Source organism: Oreochromis aureus, linkage group 19 (genome assembly GCF_013358895.1).
Source record: "Oreochromis aureus strain Israel breed Guangdong linkage group 19, ZZ_aureus, whole genome shotgun sequence".
Taxonomy (NCBI): Eukaryota; Metazoa; Chordata; class Actinopteri; order Cichliformes; family Cichlidae; genus Oreochromis; species Oreochromis aureus.
In genome coordinates, this window is record NC_052960.1 from 14,315,461 (window position 1) to 14,340,220 (window position 24,760).

Consider the following 24,760-nt stretch of genomic DNA (forward strand, 5'->3'; position numbering starts at 1 on the left):
CCTAGACACTATAAAGCTGCTATAAAAGTGTAAAATTCAGTGAGTGACTCTAATCAGCGTCATCAGCTTACACATGACTTGATGTCTGCTACCAGTTGTGACCACATGCTGCATGGCTGCAGAGCAGTGGCCCAGATTTGAGTCTGACCTGTGGTCCATCGCTGCGTGTCTTTTCCATCTCCTTCCTTTGACTGTCTAAATAATTATGTATATTTTTTTTAGAATTTTTTAAACTATATTTTTTGATCCAGCTATTCACACCAATCACATAATTTCATTGAACAAATTTGCATTTTTGGATTAAGTTTGACTTTTCTGATTTTAGCATGCAAATAAAAAGGTCTAACCAATCAGATCCCTGCATTTGGCAACAAGTGCATTCATAACTTGAGGCCTTGAAGAAAAAAGACATGTCATTATAGTGTAAGAAAGCCACGGGATGTCACGGTTTTCTTATTAAGCCCCTTTCACATAGGACGTGGCACATGTTGCGCTGACTGCTTGCCCAAAATTTGTGTTGTGCTACCTGTTGTGCTCTGCTGTACGTAATTTTGTTTGTGTGTGTGTCTGCTCATTGTCTGTAGTAGATGCACCCTTTACCTAAACTACACATATTGCATACCTAAATACAACAAGCTACTTTATTGGCCAATTTAGTGGGAATAGTGACAATTGAGCGATCCCCAATTCAAAACTGACAGGAAACCTAAAAAGCTGCATCAGGCAGGATGTGATATAAAAACCTGCAGCAATGCAGATCCATGTCCTGTGGTGAACTCTTGTGAATAAGGGAGCAACTGAAAGAAGTTTATAGCTGTTATGAGGAGATATATTAGCTTGAGAACAAAACCATTATACACAAGGCCGTAAACATGTTTATTTCTGTTGTAAGGTTGGGCATTTTAATGTGGGATTCTATGGGACTGACTCATATTTGGAGCCAGGAACTGTAGTTTTTGGTTTTCTGACGTCATTTTTCAGTGATGGAGGTTGAGACTTGGTGGCACATTATTGTAGGAACCTATACAAACTTTTACAAATCACTGCTGGAAAAATGAAAATCAATTTTATCACATGACATTTCTTTTTGTCGTGCAAACTGACATAGTTGAGCTTCAATATTTTCTTGTTTAGGTTTGCTGTCATAAGATGTGGAGACTTCACCTTAAGCTTATCAAGTTTGTCCATCATTTGTAAGGATGTTAATGGGTTTTGTCTCTTTAATATGAACATATGTTTGAGTAGCACAGTGTCACTAGTTAGAAAGAATGATAATTATTTGAGCAGGAAAGAAGTACTGGTCATTCACATAAAGCCTGAACCCTTTCTATTTTCCCAAGAAAAATAATAATCATAATAATCCAAATGCATGTTGGATATCCTTGTTTGTCTCTCACTAGCTCGGTCGTAGGTTTAAAAACTTAGTGAGCACGATTTTTCCACAAATGTCAGGGGAATAATATCTGAGGCATATGATCAGTGTTCACTTACAAAGCCATGGTGTCCCTCAGGGCTCATGCTTTTACTGCTTAGACCATATGTTCATGATCTCACTTATACATGCCCCAAAATCCATGCTTAAACATATACAGTTGTGTAAATTCATGCCAAGATCAACAAACAGCCTTGCGACAGTCACTTGCAATGAAGGGAGCTTAGAAATGCTGGCTTATGTTCTCTTTATGCTTGTATGGATGTGCAAACACTCGTATATTGTTGGTCGTTTTGTAGAAATCCATCCATGATTTGGCTACGATATATTATAAGTTGTTAAATAATGTGATGACATTTTCTCCCTGACCCTATTGAACTCTCCAGGTGGCTCTAGAGCCAGTGAAGGCCGTGCTATTTCACTAAAATGAATCATGTTTTTGGCTGAAGCAAAAACCTCTAATTGTAAGCCAGGTCTCCTATCTTTGTCAGGATATGCAACTTATGCTGGGTGGCCTCCCCACACAAACACAGAGTATTGTGCTGTCATCTGAGGAAGCAAGTTCTTCTGCTGTTTCCAGATTAACACGCAGACGAACAAACACCCTTTCAGAGCGTGCGCACACAAAGGGCAGGTTGTGCTGTTGCATCCTGCCACCAGAGGGTGCAGACAATGTGCCCCCATCACCCCTGGCTTCAACCCAAGATTCCTTTAGGACCAAAGAATGAAGCTCCGGATGTCGGATGGGCAAAATGAGCCCACCAGACAACAATGAGCTATGATAGGATACACACATACATTTTTTCACCCATACACAATCAAATGTTCAAAGACGTGCCTACATATTTGAAGATGTGTTCGATGATACAAGCCTTTTCAAACAAGCTGTCCTCTCTCTGTCTCTGTCTCTTTTTCTCACATGTTCCAATACAATGAAAATTATTTGATAACCCTGATGCAATCCCCCATATGAAGTCCAAAAAAATCTGGCTGTTCTCTCTTTGCCTGATGTTTTCTGTTTCATTCCAAAGCATTTTTACATTAACGGCACAAAGGAACGTTGTTGATGACAGTGAAATAACAGAAAATGTGTATGATGTTAGTATAAAACCCTAAATGAAGAAAAGAGATTAAAAAGGATAAAAAAAGCACTGAGAGTTCTGCAGATATTTGACGTTAAAAGTTGTTTCTTTTGTCAGATGACCTGGCCTTACTTTGTTCTGTTTATCAGTGTTTTCCTTTTCCTCCTCCTTTCTACAACACCCCTGAGAGGTTAAATGGACTGCAACCTCAGGAAGCAAATAGGAAAACGCTGGTAAAACACACAAAACACAGCGGAAGTAGTAAAGAACCAAAAGCTCACAAACAGAACAGAACAACAGAAGTGATTTAGGGGAGACAACAATCCGATGGAACAACTGGGGAAGATACAGAAACCAAAACATGCAAAGAATTGCACTGAGACACACTGAAAAGAAGCATTTTGAGCTTTGCTTTTTCTACATCTATTATATTTTGTTCAACTTCACTTCCATTGTATTTTGCGAACTTTTGTTTTTTTCATCTTCTATTGTGTTTTGTGTGCTTTTGCAGTGTTTTTCTGTTTGCTGGTGTTTTCTTAGGTTGGAGTACATTTGACCTCACAGAGCCACCATAGCCCCTCTTTCACACATCGTTCTTTTGTTTTATGCAGTATAAGAAAAAGGTGCATGAACTGCTATTCAAGGACAATTATGTCCCGCTGAAGCAAGATGTGGTAAAAGAACAAACATTCCTCATGTAATTAGAAGTACAGATACTTGAGTTAAAAAGTATTCTGGTAAATTTTGAAGTACCGATTCAACTTAAGTAAAAGTGAAAAGCACAGGCTCTGAGTATTAAAGTACTTTTCTACCCGTTAGTTTTGTGCAAAGCTAACCGAGCCTTGTGTTTTATTAATGTATTATAACAATAAAATATTATTTGGGATCCTATATACTCTTTCTTATGTCTTTCTCCATCTCTCTCCATCTACCCTTTATTTTCTCCTTGTGGTAAATACAGCAACTGCATCTTTACCTTGCTGGCACATTGTATGACAAACTGCACGGAAACAGTTAATTTGTTTGCTAATAACTGATGAGCTGTTAGAAATGTTGTATTTGAAATTATCTTTGAAATGACCCCCCACTTAAAAATGTTACTCCGTGTACGCTTGCTTCTCTTCTGTAGTATCGGGCCACAACCTTGAACGCTGTTCTTTAACCTCCTAAAATATTACATTAAATAATGAATAAATTATATGTTTTTTCATCTTTACGTCTTATACGTCACACCAATAGGATTTTCTTTCTAATAGTGTCTCCACCAACTGGGTTAGAATCAGTTTGAACATAACAGTGACAAGAAAATAAAAATCAATAACTCTCCTCAAATGCCTTAAATCTAAAATTCTACTTATGAACAGAAACCAAGCAAAATTAACACTAAAATGATCATTTGAGCTTGTTTCGAATGTAATTCTTTAGATAAAAACTTAATATAAAAACGTTTTTTCAACTTTTTCAACTAGGAAAACTGAACAAGAGATCTATTTTGTCACATCGGTGTCTAGATTAAAATGGTAACATGTAAATATAAAGTGAAAAAACAATTAAGAGGTTAGACCAGGCCCACACCTCCGTTACTGCAGCATGAAAAAGTGTGCCAAGCATCACCCAGCAGCTGAGGCTGTAGACTTCTTATGCACTGCAGAGCTTTGAGTTCAAACAAAATATCAGCATGATAACATGCTAAGATATAAAATGTATGGGTTTATAAGCACGCTAACGTCTGTAAAATTAATGCTAAGCACCTGTAAATCAGCACAGTTGGGGCAGCATTTGTTGCTGCTCTCAAGAAAAAAAAAAAAAAAAGGTGCTGGTGGCTCAAGATGAAAATTAGGATTTGTCATCTGAGGACCATGACCACCATTCAGTTCAGTCCAGAGTGGCAGACACGCATACCAACAGACCGCTCTTAGTGCTAAAAATGGTTCAAATAACTGGTTAGAGATATACCACTCGTGCTCATTTTAGTTCCAAGATGTAAATAATCTATGATAGAAACATCACAACTTTCCCAGACTAAATTATTAAAACTAGCGTATAGTAAAAGGGTTTTGGTATTGGCTCTATCAGCATAGTGTGTGTGTGTGTGTTTTTATTTATTTATTTATTTTATTATTCTTTATTCACTCGGGCTGTGGTGTTACCAACATTTGTTTCACATTTGACTGTCTGTGACCCATACAGCACAAACATCTGCTTGTAGCCCTGGAGAAAGTTTTGGGGCTCATGTGTCATCAGATTAGCATTTCACCCTGTGTGGAGTCATACAGACGCACATGTGCACCCAGACATACTCACACACATCACTGTTACACATTACTCTTGCCCTACAGCACACGCAAATATTCTGAACATCCATATGTACGCAGGCTAGCACACACATGCCATCTTTTTGCATTTAGCTGCAGCAGCAGCAATGCAGCACAACAGCAGCCATCTCTAGTGGTCTCCTTCCCCACAGAATCTTGATAACCTCTGGGGCTTTTGTTAGCTTAGAGCAGAACCAGACCGCCACTTTAAAACACACACGCATGCACACACCACAAATATCCCACCCCCAGCATCCCTAACTGTGGCTGACACATCAAAGGCCAGAGTTCGAGGAGGCAAGTTAGGGAGGGTCTGAGGAATCATGGGAGACAAAGGAAGCGATTAAGAGATAAGGATCAGTCTAAGATATGACATTTCATCCTGGGCAGATCCGGTAGACACACTCCATTCAAGGAAGGGTATATAGCAACTAAAAGGGAGGAGGGAGAGAGGGCGGAGGGAAGGAGCTGCAGGGTCTCTTGCTTCTCTCCCTCATTGCACCTTTCTCAACACCGAAGTCAGTTTCTGAACAGCTTATGTGCACGCTTCAAAAAAGTGCAGGACAACAAGGTAGGGCAACAACTTCAAAGGTGAGCTCTTTGGAATTTCCTCACTTGTGTACAACAAGCAGCCATTGCTCAGGAACAAAAACTGTTGCTGATTTACCACCTGGTTGTACATTTTCCTCAGTCTCACTGCCAAAGCACCCAAGGTTCCTCATTTTATTTCCTCTTAAATACTATTTAGCAACACAAAAGGAGCGAATGCGAAAAAAACGTCCTCATTGTGGGCCTAATTGCCTTGGGGTCATGTTACATCTCCAGTTTCACGTTGTTGCTTTCAAACTGTAGCCCGCAAGCCTGAGGCACAATCCACCTGCCTCCCAGAGTGCCACACAAAAGGGTCAGCGTATGAACACAGAGGGAGTCTGTTAGCAAATAAACACTGAGATCGAACTCCAGCCGTGCCTCACTCAAACACCGGTTCTCTTTTCAGATATATATTAACCTGAAAGGGAGACATTGCCTGTGGCCAAAATAAGGCTTCTGTAACTAACCTGAGCAAAACAATGAGAAGTCATCAGATGACGCCATACTGTATATCAACTATTGTCGTTGTGAAAGCCAATTTGGTGTTTCATAGAGACGGGAATGAGAGAATGAGATGGAGCAGTTGTGCATAAACAGCTTTATCTAATTACAGGCGGCTTTTAACAATTTCTGAGCTCGCCAAAGCTTTCAGAGTGGTGGAGATCCATACATGAACTATGCTTCCGTTTAACTCACAGTCTTTAATTTACTACCTTATATGCTTAGGAAGATAGAGCTAACACTTAATGTAATATAATGCAAAGAGAACAAAGTTGTTTTAAGGCAATATCTGAATGAAAGAAGTCTTAAAATTCACTCAGGCACCGAATCTATGAAGATGCACCTATATAGTAATTTAAATGAATCTATGAAAAATGACAAAAATAACGTCTGAATGACATAAAATAGCATTTCATCTGACGCAGGACCGGAAAGATGTCTCAGTGGAAGAGGGGCTGTTAAGAAGCAAAAGAGGGAAGAAAATATTAATGGATAACAAATTACAAATAACAAAAATACATTTTTATTTTATACTCTTGGTTTGGCCCTCTTGGTGCCGTGAAGAGGAAGTAAGCATCTTTGCTCTGACAGAAAACAAAGGGAGGCCTCTTTCTTGTGTGTTTGGAAAAGGGAAGAAAATCTTGAACAAGTTGCTTTAAATTAAAATAATGTTGTGAAATGAGCTTGTGAAAATAACTCTCCAAAGCCTCGAGCAGATGAGGATGAAACGTGTTTTCGGCGCATTGGTGTAGCGCTGCAGGGCCAGCCAGCACACCTGTTCAGTTGGAGATGCAAGGCAGGAGCTCTAAATACAGGCCAGAAGAGTGTCGGGGGGCCAGGCTGCGGGGCCAGCCATCTTTTCATTAGCCGTATCTAATGAAACTGCACAGGGCCAGAGGAAGAAAGACCTACTGCGGGGACACCCTGCCCTGCCCGAAATTACACCAGAGACTCGCCCACAAAAGAAGCATTCCGTCCGCACAGCGACACTGGCACTTGACACCAAATTTTAAACCTGCGCGTTGTTTCTTCGACAAATGGAAATTTCCACTGTGGGCCCTTCCCAGGCCGAGAGGCTGGTGAGAGAAACGACTGCTGAGGGGGTTTAATCACGGAGTCAGTGTGTAACTCAGAGAACCCACGCTCCATGCCCCCCCGGCCCACAATTCCTGTGTGCTTTGTTTGGCAACAGTTGTCAAGATGCAAAAATCCAACTCTCTTTCTAATCACACAGTCAGCAGATAGTATTAAGCTTTCTTTGAGAAGGCTCCATTGTTTTCTTTCTTCTCATAACACAACTGACAGACACCAAGGGCATTAACAGCCTCAATGGAGTGATCACATGAAAATCGGAGTTGCCAAATCTGCAAACGAAGGTGTGCTTACATGTATGTATTTACTTTACATCTTTTCATAGCAAAAGCTGTCTTTTCTTTATCCTAAATGTTCTTACTCACCTGAGTCTGATCCCTAACAAGTAAAATATCCCTCTGCTGTTACCTGTTAGTACCTCCAGCGTACTCATCATGCATCTGTGCATGCATGCGTTCATGCCAGTGACCCCGAGGTCAAACTGTTCCACTGATGACAGCCTTATCCCCTTTAATGCACCATGGAGTGTCCCAGCTGCCATGTGCCAGCGCAGAGGTGTGCGTGATGAGTGGAGATGAGTCACAGACAGGGCGAGAGGAGGTGTCACACAGATAACCCCTACAGATGGACAGCGGGAAGGGTCTAAAGTTTCAAACCTGAATGTGTGTTTGTGTGCCCTTTTGTGTAAAAATGATATATCCTGAAGAGAGTATAAAGAATATGTGTGCATTTCCATGCACGTGTGTGGAAGTATGAGTGAGAGGGTGTAACAAGAGGCCCTGACCTCGAGCAGCACTGACATGAGCTGTCACCATGATAGCCCCTCTTGATTCAGGACAACAGAATAAGAGAGCACACACAGTAAATGAGTCCCTTAATATGTGGACTCATTTAGTATTTCCAGTCCAACATTTCATTTTATAGAGCACCCAAGCTGTTTTTTTTCTTTATATACAAAGCCTTCTTGTGCAGTACTTTCCATAAAAATATTTTCCTAAGTGTATATTGTGTCCCTAGTGTTAGTAGTCTGGCTCGCCCTGCAGATAGTTGTGGTTTTAGATGCTGTTTGGAGATCTCCTCAGTTCAAACTTGTGCCAATGCATCAATAAAACAGAGGTGAGCAAGTCTTCTTTGTGGTGTTCGAGGCTTTTACGTGATATTTGAAAAATGCTAAATCAGCACGAATTTTCAAAGATATGCAGAAGCAACAGTGTTTATTCAGCTAATCTCAGAAAGGTTTTGCTCTGAAAAGTTCTCTTTTGAACTTGGCACATACAAAACTTGCCAACTATGCATCGCAACCATTATGCATGGCTCTGTAGTGAATGGATAGATTAACAAGGTATTCAAAACAGTTTAACTGGAGTCAAAAGATTAAACCTCTGTTCTCTCTCATCTATTTTGTGTTATTTTAGTTTTAATTTACCTTAACAGACAACAGGCATTTTAGGTATCTTTTATTTATTTTTTTGTTGGACAAGTTTACTACCAATCAAGTAACTACTTTCATGCTTGAGTTGGATAATTTTATAAAGTCTCTTAACTGGAAAAAGATAAAGGATGCCAGCGATAACAGTATTAGCTATGGTTGGCTGTACAAAATGAAGGGTAAACGGAGCTAAACGGACTTCTGGAAATCTTGGTTTCTTAGTTTATTCTGCAACATGAGCCAGTGTAGTGCAAATTGATCTTAGCTGTGGTGCGAAGAGAATAAATCTTTTGGGGGTCTTTTTATTGTATTTTCTTCACGGTGGTTAAATTTCTGCCACACTGGCTTATAGCTTTAGTGTGAATGGAAGATTTTTAATTGAATCTGAAACAGTAAATTTTAATCGGTTTTGTAGAGTATTTGTAGCTCTTAAATACATGTTTTATGTAATTTGACAATGAATATTGAATTTTTGAGCACTACTTGTATCACAGCTACTTTGGTGTCACATACAATTGATATTAATCACCTTAATGAAGGCTCAGCCTAAATATAGCATTTACTACTGCTGCTGCTACCCACTATAAATCAGTATGGCCACAGTAAACTAGGCCTACTGGAAAATAGTAAAATAGACTGCGGCACTCAAACATTTGATAAAAAGAAAGGTAATATAAATGTATTATTGTATGAGATTGCAAGTCAAACAGGCCAGACTAGATTCTGAGTTAGAACTTTGTGGGGTAGTTTGGATTTTTTTGACATGACATGTTATTTAGCATCAATTTCCCAGCCAGCATGGGGCCCGGTCCATGAAAATGACTCAGGCCTAAGACAAATATAAACTGTAAAATACTTCTAGCTTTCTGTCTCTCCACCAATGGACAGTTAAAAGCTAATGTTCTAGTAACTTTATGTCCTTTACTAGTCCTCTCAAAGGGAGGTGATTGTTAGAAGCAGAGTCACATGACTTGTCTAAAAGACGCACTCAAACACACTGAAGTCTCTAAAATCTCGTAACTGCGGGGGAATTTTAGAGATAGAGATATGGAGTGCTCCCACTACAGCAAGGCAATGTAAGCAAGGATCATCTTGCTTTGTTCCTGCGGGAGGGCTCGCTGTCTCTAAACACACGGCTCACTTTACGGTGGAATGTCCAAATAAAAAGCTTTTTGAAGACTTCACCCAGTCAATTAGTCGCGCAGTGTCAATAGACCTCCTGCATAATGACTCACCTGTAATTGCGTGAGAATGAGTACTTACAGGAAGCAGCGGGGCACGTCACATAGGAATGACAAAAGCCTCAATGTTTTTAAGGACTTGTTCTTTAATTGACCCCCACACCCTTTACCTCCATTCATGCTAACACACACTCATGAAGTCCTCACTGCTATGTGGCTGACTGCACTCAGGGAAGCTTCTTGGACTTGATGCTGCAGAAGGTTCTGTAAAGGTTGATTCACCTCCACCTTTTTAATACACACGCATGCTCTTTGTGTAGGGTAGGGAGATAATGAACAGGCAAGACGATTACCGCAACTAGCTGATGTTATCTTAACTTTAGGGGGGAGATCAGTTGAAATGTTGTAATTGTACTGTCAAGCTGCTAAAAACAAGCCCAGCCCCCTTCTTTGCGAACACACACACACATGCACACGCACACATACATACCTCCCGTCCTCCTGCAGCTCTTCTTCTGTGCCTTCAGCCACTTCAAAATTAAATTCTTCAACGTCCTCCACTCCTTTAGGAGTCACCCCTTTTTGAGGCAGATATGCAAGCATCAAAGAGACGTCCAGCAATTGGAGTGCCTCAGGGCTTGCACGTGCTCCAGTAGTAAAAACTAACAAACTTGTCTATCATTAAATAAAACTGAATTAACGTCATACCTAATTTAGTTGATTCATCCTAACAGTTATGGGTTTTTTGTGTTTTCTGTCCATCGTTTTACTGACTTAAGTTGCTTTTAAAGGTTACTTAAAAAAACCCATCAAATTAAAAACCCTTTAAATGTAATTATACTGTTCTTTAGGCATTTAAATAAAGCGCAGTGGTTTGCCGGAGACGAATATGTACAGGACGTTGTCTAGGCAACAATGCACAGCCAACGTCCCCCCAGCAGTTCAAAGGAGACGCTCTCCCTAAACATTATCACATAATTTGGGACAGCTGTCAGCTTGTAAATAAGTGATGTAGAAGCCTTTTGTGTGATGGGGCACAGGTTGGAGACAGGCGTCTTTGCTCTGCCGGCATGAGCCGCTGAAGACAAAGGCAGGAGACAGAGTGTCTAACCTTTGATTCTTCTGAGGACTCAGCCGCCTTGTATGAGGGCAGGACGCATCAGCCACAATCATGCCCCCAATGTGGGGATGTCAGGAACAATAGAATCACTCTCACACAGTTGGTCTGAACAACCCATCTCGACTGCAATTGGATTAGCAAGTATCCAACCACCACATGTTAGCCTAATTGACATTAAAGTGAAATTTGAGAACAATAAGGCCCTAACCCTAATCCCCTATGTGCTGTGAAATGGCATACTGCTTCTCAGAAAAACAAAACAACAAAACAAACTTACTATATTGTTTAAAAAAAATGCAGAGGCACAGTTTAAAAGATTTCTGCTCTTCCTTTGATGAGCTGCAATCCATTAAAAGCTGGCGAGATAGCAGATAACAAGCCAAACATTCTTTTATTTGGCAAAGACAAAACAGAGAGATTTCTGTGCTCGTCTCTTTTGTTTTAGTAAAAAGTGATTACACCGCAACTAACGTGCCACGGGGAGAAATTTCAACCTCATGTTTAAATCCAGATTACAAAAGTAATGGGAGATTTAAGGTCAGATTGTAATTTTTATTAACTCCTTTTTGTTTCTATTACATATACTTTACAATGACGTTTTTACCTTTCTGATTTTGTTTTAAGGGCCTTTTCAAAATAATCAGATTGATTTCGAACTTCTTAATTAAAGCCAATACAATTCACCATTGCAACAAATTCACTCAGTGCTCTAATTTATGCAAATACACAAAGGATGCATCATTTGATATTACTGAATGTGTTACTGGAAGCAATTCATATTTTTATTTTTTTTTCTATATATAATATGAAAGCAATAAATATTACCAGTAAATAAACTTTACTTTTTAGAGTTTTTACTATTTTTCAACAAAACAAAACAAAAACAAAAAAAACCTTATACAATCTAATTTACATTATGAAAAGTTGTACAGCTTTTTTATGTTTAAAATAAGGATTTATTTTTATTTATTTATTTTTAATATGTAGATATAAATATATATTTTGTCAAAATATAGGATATAGTCAAAGAAAAAAAGTGAGACAAACATACACCTCATAAAAGTTATAAATAAGGGTCCAAGTGAACATTTTTGGGAGTAAAGACCTTCCGATTCGTTAGCGCCCGTGTTGCTTTTTTTCAGTGCCGCAGTCCAAGCCCACGTTTTAGTACGTCTGTGCGTTAGCGGCAGCCGCAGCCCTCCACTACCATTTCCTGGTAGTTTTTTAGGACCACCTTGTCGTGTTCATCTAGGTAGAGCATGGAGATGGCGCTGAGCTCTGTTGGCACACAGCAGGCCTTGGGAATATTGTTGTTCACAGAGTTCACCAGTGTCTGAACAATGGCGTGGTTGGTTGAATTCAGATGATCTGCCAGAGGAAAGGGGCATTCCCCGTGGCAGTAATAGGCCTGGTAACCAGGAGGCGCCACTATCCAGTCATTCCAGCCTACATCGCTGAAGTCCACGTACAGCGCATGGCGCCGGCAGTTGCGGTTGCGTTTACGGCCCCGCTGTCTCGGGCTGCGCTTGGTCCGGCGAGTCAGCGGGTGACCCTTTCCGTCGTGACCAAAGGTTACCAGGAGGGGGCGTAGCTGCTCCCAGTCTTCACCGGGCTCTTGGTGCAGCGAGCGGCTTATGCGAACGTGTCGGCCCTGGTGGCGTGGAGTCTGGTTGAGGTGCAGAACCTCCACAGCCAGCCCGTAATTGGGAAGGCGCTCACGAGTCCAGCGCAGCACGGCGGGGCTGACGTCGAAGCTCTCCCAGCGCGATGCGTTGTGGCGCACTAGCCGCGTATCCAGAAGCTGCGTGATAAGCTGCCCAGGTCGGGGGGCTTTGAGCACCTCATACACGTTTATTCGGTGAAGCCCCTGGTCGTGTGAGATGGCGTCAGCGATGGCCTCATCAATCTGATGACGGTAGAGCCTCAGTTCTGCGGAAGACAGAAGCTCGTCCTCTGGGATGCTGCTGAGGTTAAACATAAAACGAATGGGCATGGGTCCTCCGTCATCCAGCTCATGTAGCCGCTCCATGTGCTCTGAAATACAGCAAGAAAAAAAATATTTACTGCAAGCTTAACTAAGAAATTCAATAATTTTGAGAGTATGTAAAATAGACTTATGCATCCTCAGAAGAAAACTAGCAAGGTGCAACATCTTTTAAGTGTCCTGAATCAAAATTGCACAAGTTTACAGTCATTTCCTCGGTTAAACAGCAGAATGTTTGCTCTTATATGTTATCAAAAATCACTACATACTTGACTACCAAGATTTACATTTTATACTTATACTTCTTCTTCAACAAAATGTGAAGTTGTAAAGTTAAAGAGTGAAGCACCTTGACAGCTCTTTGAAAAGCGCATGTGGCATCAAAGTGTCACTTTAGGGTGCAAAGATTTCCACCACATCAGTCTTTTAATGTTTTTGGTGATTTTGTTTGGTGGATTTTTGTTATTTTGTGTCACTACTAAATCTACGAGGAATCCCTGAGAGTCAAAGGATGTGATAGCAGAGTTTGGCGAATAACTGGATCTTTCAGACCTGTTCAGGTAAAGTAACGTTGTATGAAGACAGCAGTGATAACAGTGGTAGAATGTCGGGGATGAATGGGTTAGAAAAGGCCTTCACGTTTAACAAAAGGGTTTGAGGTGTCAGTTAAATATTACTCAGCGGAAAGTGCTGTGCTTATCTGTTGGGAACACACTTAGGATGGAGAGTGAGGCCTGCAGGATAGCAGTGCATTGTAGTTTTTCGTCTTTGCTTTTTCAGGGTTATGCCGACTGCAGTTTAAATGACTGATCAATATTAGTATGCCTTAAGTATGTGTTGTTCTTTTAATGGCACTCTGTGCAGCAAACTCAGAGAAAGCTAAACATGAAGAACTCTGGTGAATATCTTTGTGGCTGCCATGGCTCAGGTGGTAAGGTAAGATTGTCCACTAACCACAGGGTTGAACGGTTTGTTCTGATCCCAGCCTGTTGCTGGATGTGTGTGCAGAAACTTTCAGCAATTACAATGCAATTTCTCCAGGAATTGTTTATCCTGGATTTATCTAACCAAATAATATGCTCCCAAAATCATCATTGCGATGTGCACCAAGTTCAGTCTTGCAGATCTGTGCTAGAGAACAAGCAAGGTTGTTGTTTTTTTTCTTTTTTTGTTTTTTACTGGCATGCATCATTTCTCTGGACAAGTCTGATGCTAGATTGTGCAAGCAGCTCTCTGTCCCTGGTGTCATTTTAGGAGGAGGGTACTGTGGCTCTAGCAGTGGTTTATAGCCCCTAATTACGAACGTTTAAGTGTGTTTGTGAAGTCTCACAATCATATTTTTTCAATTCTTCGGGCAATTCTTTTTTCATATAAAAGCTCAAACAGACAGTAAATGCATGCAGCCTAATTGGAAATCACAAGTATACTCATTTTTTGTTTTCCAACTTATCAGTGATCACAGGTGTGTACTGAACTTCAGCTGTATTATTTAGGATTTTTTGGATTTATTTTGACTCACATCACATTTAAAGGATTTTGCACAGGGGTGCACTCAGTTTTTTTGGTATACTGCGCAAGCATTGTAAGCTTTCTTAAAAATGATTAGATATAAAATTGTTTCTTTGTGTAAAGATATCATTTTGTACACTGGGAATATGTTTACTTTGAAAGGCCTCCAGGGTATTCAAGAATATAAATGTATATCGTCCGTGTTTTCTTATCTATCTTTAAGGATTATCCTGCCCTTCTTTCAATGCCTTTCTCTGAGCACTTTGCTGAAACATGCATTACAAGGAGGGTGGTGATTAACGTACCACAGCTACAGTATAAACACAGTGGAGGCTCCCTATTCCACGCACAGTCTGCAGATTTCTGGCAAGATCATCATTGTTGGGGAAAGGAATGTTGTGTCTACTATTTTCCTGCTCAATCCACCCCTGTTATTTCACACCCAGGCCCTAATCTTACCCAGGTGGTTCTCATTATTAAAACCTGCTGTGTTTTTGATTAGCTCTGCAGTTTATTCACTTAAGACATTTATCATTTTCATCACGAATAATCATTAAGGAGTCAGACAGTACAGGAGAATCTCATTTATCTGAAGCCGGTGGGAAAGGAGGTGTTGCGAGAAGACGCGGTGCGTAATCAAATCCTCAACCAAATCAGATTTGAAGTGGGCACTAACACACTTCGAAACTTATGTAAAACAAAGAGATGCCATCAATTAGACCCAGTCAATAAACGCGCCATTTTACTTCTGAAATCAAGGTTAGAGGTTACACAGTTTAACTTGCCTATAAACATGTCTCTTCACATAATCATCCATCTGCTGCAGACTGTGTCTCCCAATGTTTTGGACAGATCATTTAACTGAGTCATACCATCACACAATGGCGCTGCCATGAAAGCGAGAACTGCCACTCACAAGGCTTCAGAGCATATTATTAACATAGTTTAGCAAAGCAGAAGAAGGGTAAATGCTTGTAAAGGAGTAGAACCCGATGCACAAGCACACATGTGCACGTGTTCACATTGCATCACATGCAGAAGTTCCTGTACTAGCGGCGGTGCGCTTCTTTTCTTTGCTAACCTTGCTACGCTACTGTTTGAGTTTATGTGGCCGTGCGCTACCAATAGCAACAAGTCTGGCAAGGCTGACTCATCCCTCCTTCCTCACTCCCCTCTCTATCCATAAATTATTCCCAGTTTTCTCAGTTGTCCATGCTACAATTGAATTCCTTGCTGACTAACGGTGATACATAATTTTCGTTCTTTTCCAAACACATTATCTTTTCAAACTCAGCTTACGTTTCACAGATCACTCAAACTGGACTTTCTCCAAGCCCAGAGAAACCTCTGCATTTGATGCTAAAACGGATCAGTCACAATAAACAGAAACCCTTCTAATGTTCCACTCTGTCTATCACACCAGCTTTTTGAGGCCATTTTTCCATCTCGCCAAAGAGCTGCAAGCATCTGCTCTCAGCACCCACATTGTTGGCAGTAGGGGCTTTATTTAGAAGTCTGCAGAGTAGCATTAAAGATAATTGTACGTTGAAGAAGGTCCTTCTAAAAGAGCCCTCCATATAAACTGGAGACATGAGAGAGGAGCACACTACAATTCCCGTCCAAGAACGGGCTTTTTAAAGCCATGTTCTCCTGGGTGGGGTGAGAAGTGTAAGTCAGTAATATGGAGGTATGCTTTTACTTCAGCTGCTAACCAAACACACAGAGCTTTGTCAAATTAGGCTCTTGAGAGCTTGTCTAGCAGATTTTTTTTTTGCCCCTCTGTAGACAGTGTTTGGTGACCACATCCTTAGATTCCTTGGTTATGGTGAGATGGGTGGAGCACTCTTACAATCATGTTTCAAGGGATGTCGGAAATGTGCTTTTTTTTAAACCCCGAATACTAAGCAAGCCTCACCCATGCCAGCGCACTGCATTACCACCAAAACTATTGGAATGCCTGGCAACAGCGACCTTGCTGTAAGAGTGGTGTAATGTTTTGTGTGCTGACACTTGTATTTATCATCTCTCCTCCTACTAATGACATTCCTTCTTTCAGTTTTGTGCTCTTTAAAATTGTTTTTCTGCAGTTCATGTGATGTGAAAACCCCCTATTTTTTTGCTTACCTTCATGGTGGAAGCCCCTCACAGTGTTGGCCCGACTGGCTGACCTCTCTGGGTACTCAAAAGCAATGTCGTGCGCTCCGGCCTCCTCAGCCTCGCCCGACTGTAGCCGATAAAGGTCCAGCAGGTAGCGGGGCACAGTGGCTGAACGACTGGGCCGCGGCCGCCTTTTGAGGCCGAACATATGCAGCAGCGTGGCCTCAAAGTCCCGCAACAGTTCATGGCTTTGAGCGGCCGAACGACCCTGCAGGCCAGGTACTTTCTTTTTTCCTTCTTCAGGTATCAGACTAGCATGGTTGCTCTCTCCCAGCAGGACTTGGCATATTAAAATGACCATCAGCATTCGATTACCAGGAATCATGATGTCTCTGGTGAGAGCAGCAGATGGAACAGGGAGATAAATGATTAAGAAAGGGCTCAATATACCAGATAGGAAGTAAACAGAAAAGAAAGGAAGAGAAAGGCAGCTATAAGATTTGTCTTACCCTCCATCCAAAACACCATTATTTTCTCTTGTATAAATGTTCCCACTAAAGGCAGACTAATTAGTTTCAATAGTCCAGTCTGCCATGTTTACAGTAAAGTAGTCTCCGATCAGATAGACCATTTAGAGTTTATCTCTATCCTCCAAAGGTAAACAGCTAGCTCAAGAACCCATCTTTTTTTTTTTTTTGAATGGAATCTCAGGGCCATTCCTCCCCACTATCTCCCTTCCTCCTTGTCTCCTCCACTATAATTAGACAAATAAAAGAGGCTGCCCTGGGGTCTAAGCAAATTCTTAACTTGATAAGAAGTCTCGGTCTTACACATTCTGCTCAAACAAACCATGGCTCAAACCTGGGACTTTGTGCCACACACTTATAAGAAAAAGCTCTTCCTCTGGATAGACGCCACATAAACGAGTGAGTCAGCGGACAGAGAGAAGGGAGATGCAAGATGTAGCGGCGTGTCACATGCCGCAAATTGAAATGGCATGGCCCACTTACTTACCGACAGAAAATAAAGCATGGGGAAACAGTCCATGTTTGTTGGGAGCAGGCAATGGACCCGTTCTTCTAGGAAATGTCAGGTGGCGTTGGGCGGCTGCAGGAGAACTTTGAAGTGACCCTGTTCCTGAAAGATGAAGGCAAAAAACACAGGGATATTGTGAACTGACACTTGCAAACACTTGAGGTTGTTACATGGCATTTCTTCAAAGAGTAGCACAGGAGCTTGTGTGTCTATCTGTGTCAGCTTGTGTATGTGTGTGTTTATGGGTAAGAGAGAGACCCAGTGTCTCTTTAAGGCTTATCATTTTGGCTAGTGGGTAAGCTAGCTATTTGCTGTAAGTGGAATGTAAGTAGGCATGTGCTACAACACAGACAGCAGATACCTAATGCTTGACACCCACCTTGGTAAGAAAATACAACTTAATCAACACTTACATCTATTTCAGAGACACCCATTTGAAAAGCAGCTTCCTACTTTACATTAATGACAAGCTCAAAATCTGATTAGTGCCAGGTTCAACAGAAAAACGTCAGAACCCACAGAGCACAAAACAAGTCTGATCACAATTAGTAAACTCTTTATTCAAGATAAGAGGGCTGTTGGTTTACTAAAACTGAAAACCCACTCAGCCTTTACCCCTCCAAGCAACTGAGATGACCTATTTTAGACAAGGAACTAAACAGATTCTTCTTAGAAGAGCTTCTCTTCCATTTTAGAGCTCACATGGGTTGTGACGCTGATGGCAGGCCTTCTCTACTTTGACAACACTGTACATACAGTAGTACATTCACCACTGATGTATGCATGATATACTGAGCAGAATGTGCTTCCAGAACCCTAATTTAAAAAACAAAACAAAACACTTCTACACACAGAAAAGAACCACTTTCCAAAAAGGAAAAGTCAGAGCTTTAACAGGCAGGTTTAACAAGAACAATATGGATCAAATGATTCAGTTTGTACACCTCATTTGAAGTGTTAAATGCTGCTGAATCGCACTAACAAGGTTACTGAATTTTAAGTGACCACAACAACAGCATCATGGAACAAACACTCCAAAGTGACACAAGGCTTCGGTCATCATTTGGATCTTGTTCCACTGGAGCACAACCAAGAATTACTACACAGTGAGGATGCATATTAGCACACACTCTATCTGCGTGTGTGTGTGTGTCACATACAGTTTGTGTTTTTCAGCTTGCTAGCATGCCTGGCTTCATATCTATGTGATTAACTTGCCTCCTGCATGCCTCACTATACATGCAATCTAGGATCTATTTCCCTAACGGTATTAGACTTTGACCTCCGATTGACCCTCCTTTTCTCGGTCATGACACTAGATCCACTGTGCAAGAAGAGAGGGTGACATGCAGTGTGCGCGTGCACGACTGCAAAATGGAGCGCATGCATTGACGTGCGTGTCCGCATAAGTGTGTGCCACCATTTGCATGTTCGTGAGAACTGCAGCAAAAAGAGTGAGGAGGATTCAGAACATGATCAGCTCTATTACCCATGGGGTGAGGGGATAAATGTGTGTGTGTGAGTGTGTGTGTGAGAGAGTCTGTGTGTGTACATCTCTGACAACAAACGTTCATTGTACAGAGAGGGCCTCTCCCATGATTACAGGGATTCATAGCACTCAAAAACACTGACCATACAGAACATCTTGTAACTGTAACCAGCCACTGACAAAGCTGCAGGCTAAAACAGACAGACACTCAAAATGGTGTGATGATGATGAAAGAAGATGTAAGGCAGACAGGGAGTAACTCTCAGCTCTGTGTCTCTCAAGCCAGTGTGCTCGTGTTTACTGGCCTGTTTTCACCAAGAGTGATAAGAAATAGTTTTACACCAAATTCTTAAAAAACAACAACAACAACAGCAACAAAATCGCCCCCCACACCTCTGCACGCATCAAAAACGTGCAGTCATTTATTGCCCTCTCAATCAAACCAATGAAAACAACATGAGATTATAAAACAAAACTGGACACACAGAAAAGCTTTCCACTAAGTGACAGAAATACATTTTGCAGCAACGGTTGCAGACCAGGGTGCAATTAGGCTGCAGCAGTCAAACTGCCCTTGGCTTTGCTTGATCCCCCTTGGCCTCTCTCGTTCTCTCTCTCTCTCTCTCTCTCTCTCCCTCTCTCTCTGACCAGAGATAATGTGATCAGACTATGCACATGGCTCTTCAGATGTGTTTCCTGAGGAATTTGACAGTGATGGTGGGAGGGAGGATGGGAATGAGGGAGGGAGAGAGGGAGGAGAGCAACAGGTCACTGTGGAACAAATCTGAGGCCTGATTTTATCATTTTAGTCACGGGGATTATACTTATTGATCAGCAGCAATGTCTATGCTTGATTCTGGTTACTGCCTGTATAATTAGAAGACATTTATGTCTTTGAATGGTAGTCCCAAAATAATGCCCTGCTCTTGCAATGAGCAATAGGTAAAGACACACACACACACACACACACACACACACACACACACACACACACACACACACACACACAAAACCCCAAATGTCAAACACTTTCTTTTTTTTTCTTGTCTTTTTTTTTTTTTTGCTTTATAGTAACCAAATTAACAAAGCTAAATAATAAAACTTAACCAGTCAGCCTAACAAAATTCATTATTTTATGTGCAGGTTTGGATATTTTTTTAATTTCTCAAGCTCGAAATTACAACATACAACGATGTATCTCTGGCATTATAAACGAAAGGCAAAACGTCTGAGGGAAAAGATGAGGTGTGTGGGATTTTTTTATGTATCCTGTCGGTTTTTTTTCTTCTATTGAAAGATAAAGGGGGAAATGTCAATGGCACGTGTTTTCTTTCAAATGAAAAAAAATATTGTGTTGTTAATTGTGCGTTAATAACGGAAAACCCAGAACAATCAGACGGAGGCTGACAAGGAAAACGACCGAAAAAAATTAAAGCCATCACCAGAAGTGACATGTGACTTCTTTAATATACTTCTTTAAAATATATATGTGTGTGTGTGTGTGTGTGTGTGTGTGTCTGCTCCTCTGCAGTTCACGAGATGAATTTGAGTTGCAAACTAAACTGAGTACCAAGGAGACCGGGCGTCCGCAGGCCGCAATTTTCCCTGCTGCAGTTTTACCGGATTAAATGACAGGATTTATCTTTACAACGACTTGTTACAAACAGGTGAAAAACACGTGAGTGGACTACAAACCGGACTCACATCTGCAAGACTCTGCAGCTGTAATGTATTAGTATTTCATGTTTTTGCAAGCATTATGTCATTACTGGACGCCAGCTCAGTCAACTGGCGCAATTACGCGTCAATTATTGTTCAAAACTCGTGCGGTAAAATGAAATGAACTTCATCTTTTGCGAGAAAACCCCCCCAACTTATTTTCATTATCGCTCATCTCTGATCTGTCAACCTCCATCGTTCGTACAAGCCTTCATACTTGGATGACAAGAAGCAGTTACAGGTGTTTAATCAGTGTTAAACTGAATTATAAAATGCATACACGTGCGCAACGCTGGCGATTTCAATGAAAAAAACAAAACAGCAAAATCTGACGCTGTGTTTGGACATGACCTCATCTTGATTTGTCATCGGCTCAAGTCTCGGGCACAATAGGCTTTAACCTGTTACTTGTTTGGCCATGATCACAGCGCCATTCGTTCCAAAATGCACTTTTATATCGGTTTTTGAATGAGTTCCGCACGCTGTGAGGTGTTTTTTATGCCCGTTTATTCTCGCACATTTATCCCGGAACGCGGAGTCGCTTAAATGCGCACAAAGGAGAGACCCAAACTTAAAGTAACAACACTTCAGCGAGAGCCTCTCTTGCTCAAAGATGTGTGTGTGTCTGTGTGTTGTTGTTTTTTTTAAAGTTTCGCTGTTGACTCTTTGATGTGTGTCGTTTGGTGAGCGCTTACCATCAGTAGAGGTACAGGTATCCTCGAATGAAGTGAATATGAAAGGGGAGGTGTAAGGCAGTCCAGGCGTAACGCCGAAAAAATGCCGAAATGAGCCTTAAAGGAGAAATTATGCGCCTTTTTGGCTCATTAATCCTTTAGCGACACCTCAGAACGGACAAGAGTTGTGAAGGCCGGCGCTCGGGCTCTGCAGCTGGGCTTCTTATTCGTCTCCAGTGCGGCTCACTAGGGCGATCGGCGCGCAGGACGGCTTTCAAATGATCCAGCATCTATGGCCCCTTGCAGTTTTTATGTGTCCGCCCAATTTACCCTCTCTGCCTCCTCCTTCCTCCTTCCTCCACGACCCCCACCTCCCTCATCTGTCTCAAACACCTTGGATAACCCCCCCCCCTCTCTCCTCCTCCTCCTCCTCCTCCACTTCAAATAAAGACAACTCACTGCGCTTTTTCCCCCCTTTTCACTATGTGAAACTTTGCATTTTCACTTTAAATAACGCCCAGCGGGTCAAACGCCCGGTAAGTCTCCATATGCAACATGTTAGTGACCTTACCTAAAAAAATAAATAAATAAACGCCTTGCGTACCTGCAGATGTAAACAACTGGTCTACCGAAGTAAACTTTAAAAATGCTATGCATATTTAATTATTAAAAAATATATATTCGTGGCCACGTGCGTACATTTTTATTAGTCAAAGTTTTTTTTCTATAATCCTTCATCAAAATGTATGAAATGTATTCAAAGTGATTGGCTTCCCCGATATAAGTGATGTGTCCCCACTAATGTACAACTTTACAAAATAGTTTTTCTGTCTCTTGCACTTCTTATTGTTATCGTCATCTGAAATTATTCCACGATCGCATGCCGTGGATCCATGTTTCGATAGTGCTTTTGATGAGGGGTTCCACCGAACTTTAAACTTAGTAGAGGGTTCATTTAACATATAGACATTTTATATGACTGGTATCACCGTGTTATGTACTTGTGTAACATACAGGTTAAAGCGGGCCGTTTCAATCTGCCTAACCCCACAGTGGGCCATCTGTGCCATGATTTTAAAATGACTGTCATTTTAGAACTACGGATGTGGAACGGTGATAAAGAAAATGATATTAATAAAGCAGATAATCACAATTATTACCACGTACTAAAAAAGATGTAAATTCAGCCATCATGTTCTTTTCAATCGTGCTTTTCAAAAGTATGACTGAAATTATTCCTTGAATGATTCCGTTTGGCGAGAACCGCTGCTTAAAAAGATAAAAATCCGTTTCCCCGTGTTATGACTAAAACGTTTCTGCTCCTGTATATGTTTAAAAAGCATTTAAAATGTGCCAGAAACATTACAGATTTGTTTTAGTTTGTTTGCAGTCTTAATAAATATTATTTCCACTTGTTCTTCCCCAAATTTTAGTCTTCCCGTATTATGCACTGTATACATGTGCATTTTGTCTTTTTGATAAGACCTTGCTCATTTATTTGTGGTCAGACTTAGAGCTTTTTTTTCTTTCCTGTTTTTTTTTTCTTTTTCTTTTTTTGAGGATCCATATTTAATCAATTTTAACTGAAGATTTAACAGCTTGAATAATCACACCAGTGCCCAAAGTGTCTTATTTAATATTACACACTTGTAGGGTTGGCAAGAGTTAGAATGCATAGGTGAGTGTCAGGTCGTGCAGTTTCAGTTTTACTACAGTACTACAGTTACTGTATTATTCTTTGTATAATGTAACTTAAACTTCCTGTTGTCAAAAAAAAAATGATGCACCTGCATTCATTTGGTTGTGGTTTCCCACTGAGTTGCAGTATTGTTAAAATTCCATCTGATGTACTGTGTATTGGTGCAGGATGAGTTTTAGACTGTAAATTGCTTTGTAAAGCTATGCAATGGTAGAATCAAGCAGGGGTTGTTGTATTGTTTTACAAAAAAATCCACGGCGGTCACTCTGGATATTTAGGAGTGCTATTCTGCCTCCTTATTTTTGATTTCTTTGATTTCTAAGGTGCACGGAGAGCATCCAGTCTTCTATCAACAAGTACTACTACAGCATAGAAATCAGAATTACGTGAGCAAGCTTGTGTGCAGTAAGTGGTGCTAGGCTAAAGCAGACTTTATAGCTCGATGGCTTTCACAATAATCCAGTTTTCTGATTGTTGCTTGCTAATATCTCCACTTCCTGTCTTACATCATGATTGACAGCATGTCAGAATAATACACACTAATAATTCCCTCTCTCATGATAGACTGAGTAAATACTGGATGGTACATTATATCACATCTTGAGTTAAAAGTTGCATTGTGGAATAATATGAGTCAGTGCTGATACAATGTCTGTAATACAATACAAACATCTTTTCCATATTGTTATAGCTTTGAATTCTTTACTTTTTTGATTAGTTTTTAAACTAATAATCTTATAGATTGCCCGTTTAGAGACGTTTTTGCTGTTAAACTGGTTCCTCTCAAGTCCTTAAACCCTCTTCATTATGTTGATTGCCATTCAGAGATTCAGTCATATTTGACTTTAGGTTTTATGATTAATTAAAGCAAAAAAAAAAAAAAAAAAAAGACAAACCAACAAAAAGAGTCTGTTTCCTCTTCGACAGTTTATTTAATGTGCGGGTGGAAATTCCAACATAATAATCCTCTCGGTGTTTTTAGGTGAATTAACAATGGACAGGATGTTTCTGTGAGGTCACAAAGATACAAAGATGTATAAGACTGCATCAGGGTGATGTACGTAACCTGTGGTTGTCTCATCCATCAAAACAAGATTACACCAGCATGACTTTGTATTGCAAGTTTTAAACTGAAGATAAGCTTCAAACTAGTGAAGTGAACACAAACAAGCAGAAAAAAAATAAAAACAAAACCCTGAATTATGGCGCAATTTATTTTGGACAGATAAGATAAAACTCAATCCATCCTGTACCAGTGAAAAAAGAAAAGTTAAACAGTTCAAGCACACGTCACCTGTCAGATATGATAGATGTAAAGTATGTTATTTGCCTGCATGAGAGTGGATTTCATTTTTTTTAGATGATTAAAAAACAGTTGTCTCAGTAAAGCTCTAAGATCTTTATTATCATTATTACGTAGAATATTTTTTACACATACTCATCGTATGGTTATGAACACACATATATTCACACTTTAAAAATATTCTACTATATTCTTAGTAAAAGTTGTGATCCTTTTACATTAAAGGTGGGATTTTTTAAAATCCAAAATACACCACAAGTCACCCTAAAGTGGACTGAAAGGTTAACTTTCAAAACTGTCTTGAGTGCAAGTAATGTGGTGGATTCCCATTCCAAGCTGTTGACTGGGTTTAGCCTCTTTGAGCTCCTCAGCTACGAAGGAGATTATCAAATGCGGGCGGCTTAGAACCACAGGTAGTCAGTGAGGAGCTTTCCCACTGCTTGCAACATGAACCTCTGAGTCCAAAGTTTTCTATAGATGGCAAAAAATTCCCGAAATGTCGAATTCA

The 24,760-nt window shown here is 40.6% G+C and overlaps 1 protein-coding gene across 1 annotated transcript; it reads right to left on the reverse strand.

Annotated features, from left to right (window-relative positions):
• Positions 1–11,281: 11,281 nt before the first annotated feature.
• Positions 11,282–21,554, reverse strand: bmp4 (bone morphogenetic protein 4). Its single transcript, XM_031747213.2, has 4 exons — positions 21,272–21,554; positions 17,348–17,470; positions 16,361–16,725; positions 11,282–12,777 (listed from the first exon to the last, which is right to left on the reverse strand). Exons 3-4 carry the CDS (start codon positions 16,716–16,718, stop codon positions 11,924–11,926), a joined length of 1,212 nt encoding a protein of 403 aa, XP_031603073.1. The 5' UTR covers positions 16,719–16,725; positions 17,348–17,470; positions 21,272–21,554; the 3' UTR covers positions 11,282–11,923.
• Positions 21,555–24,760: the final 3,206 nt, after the last annotated feature.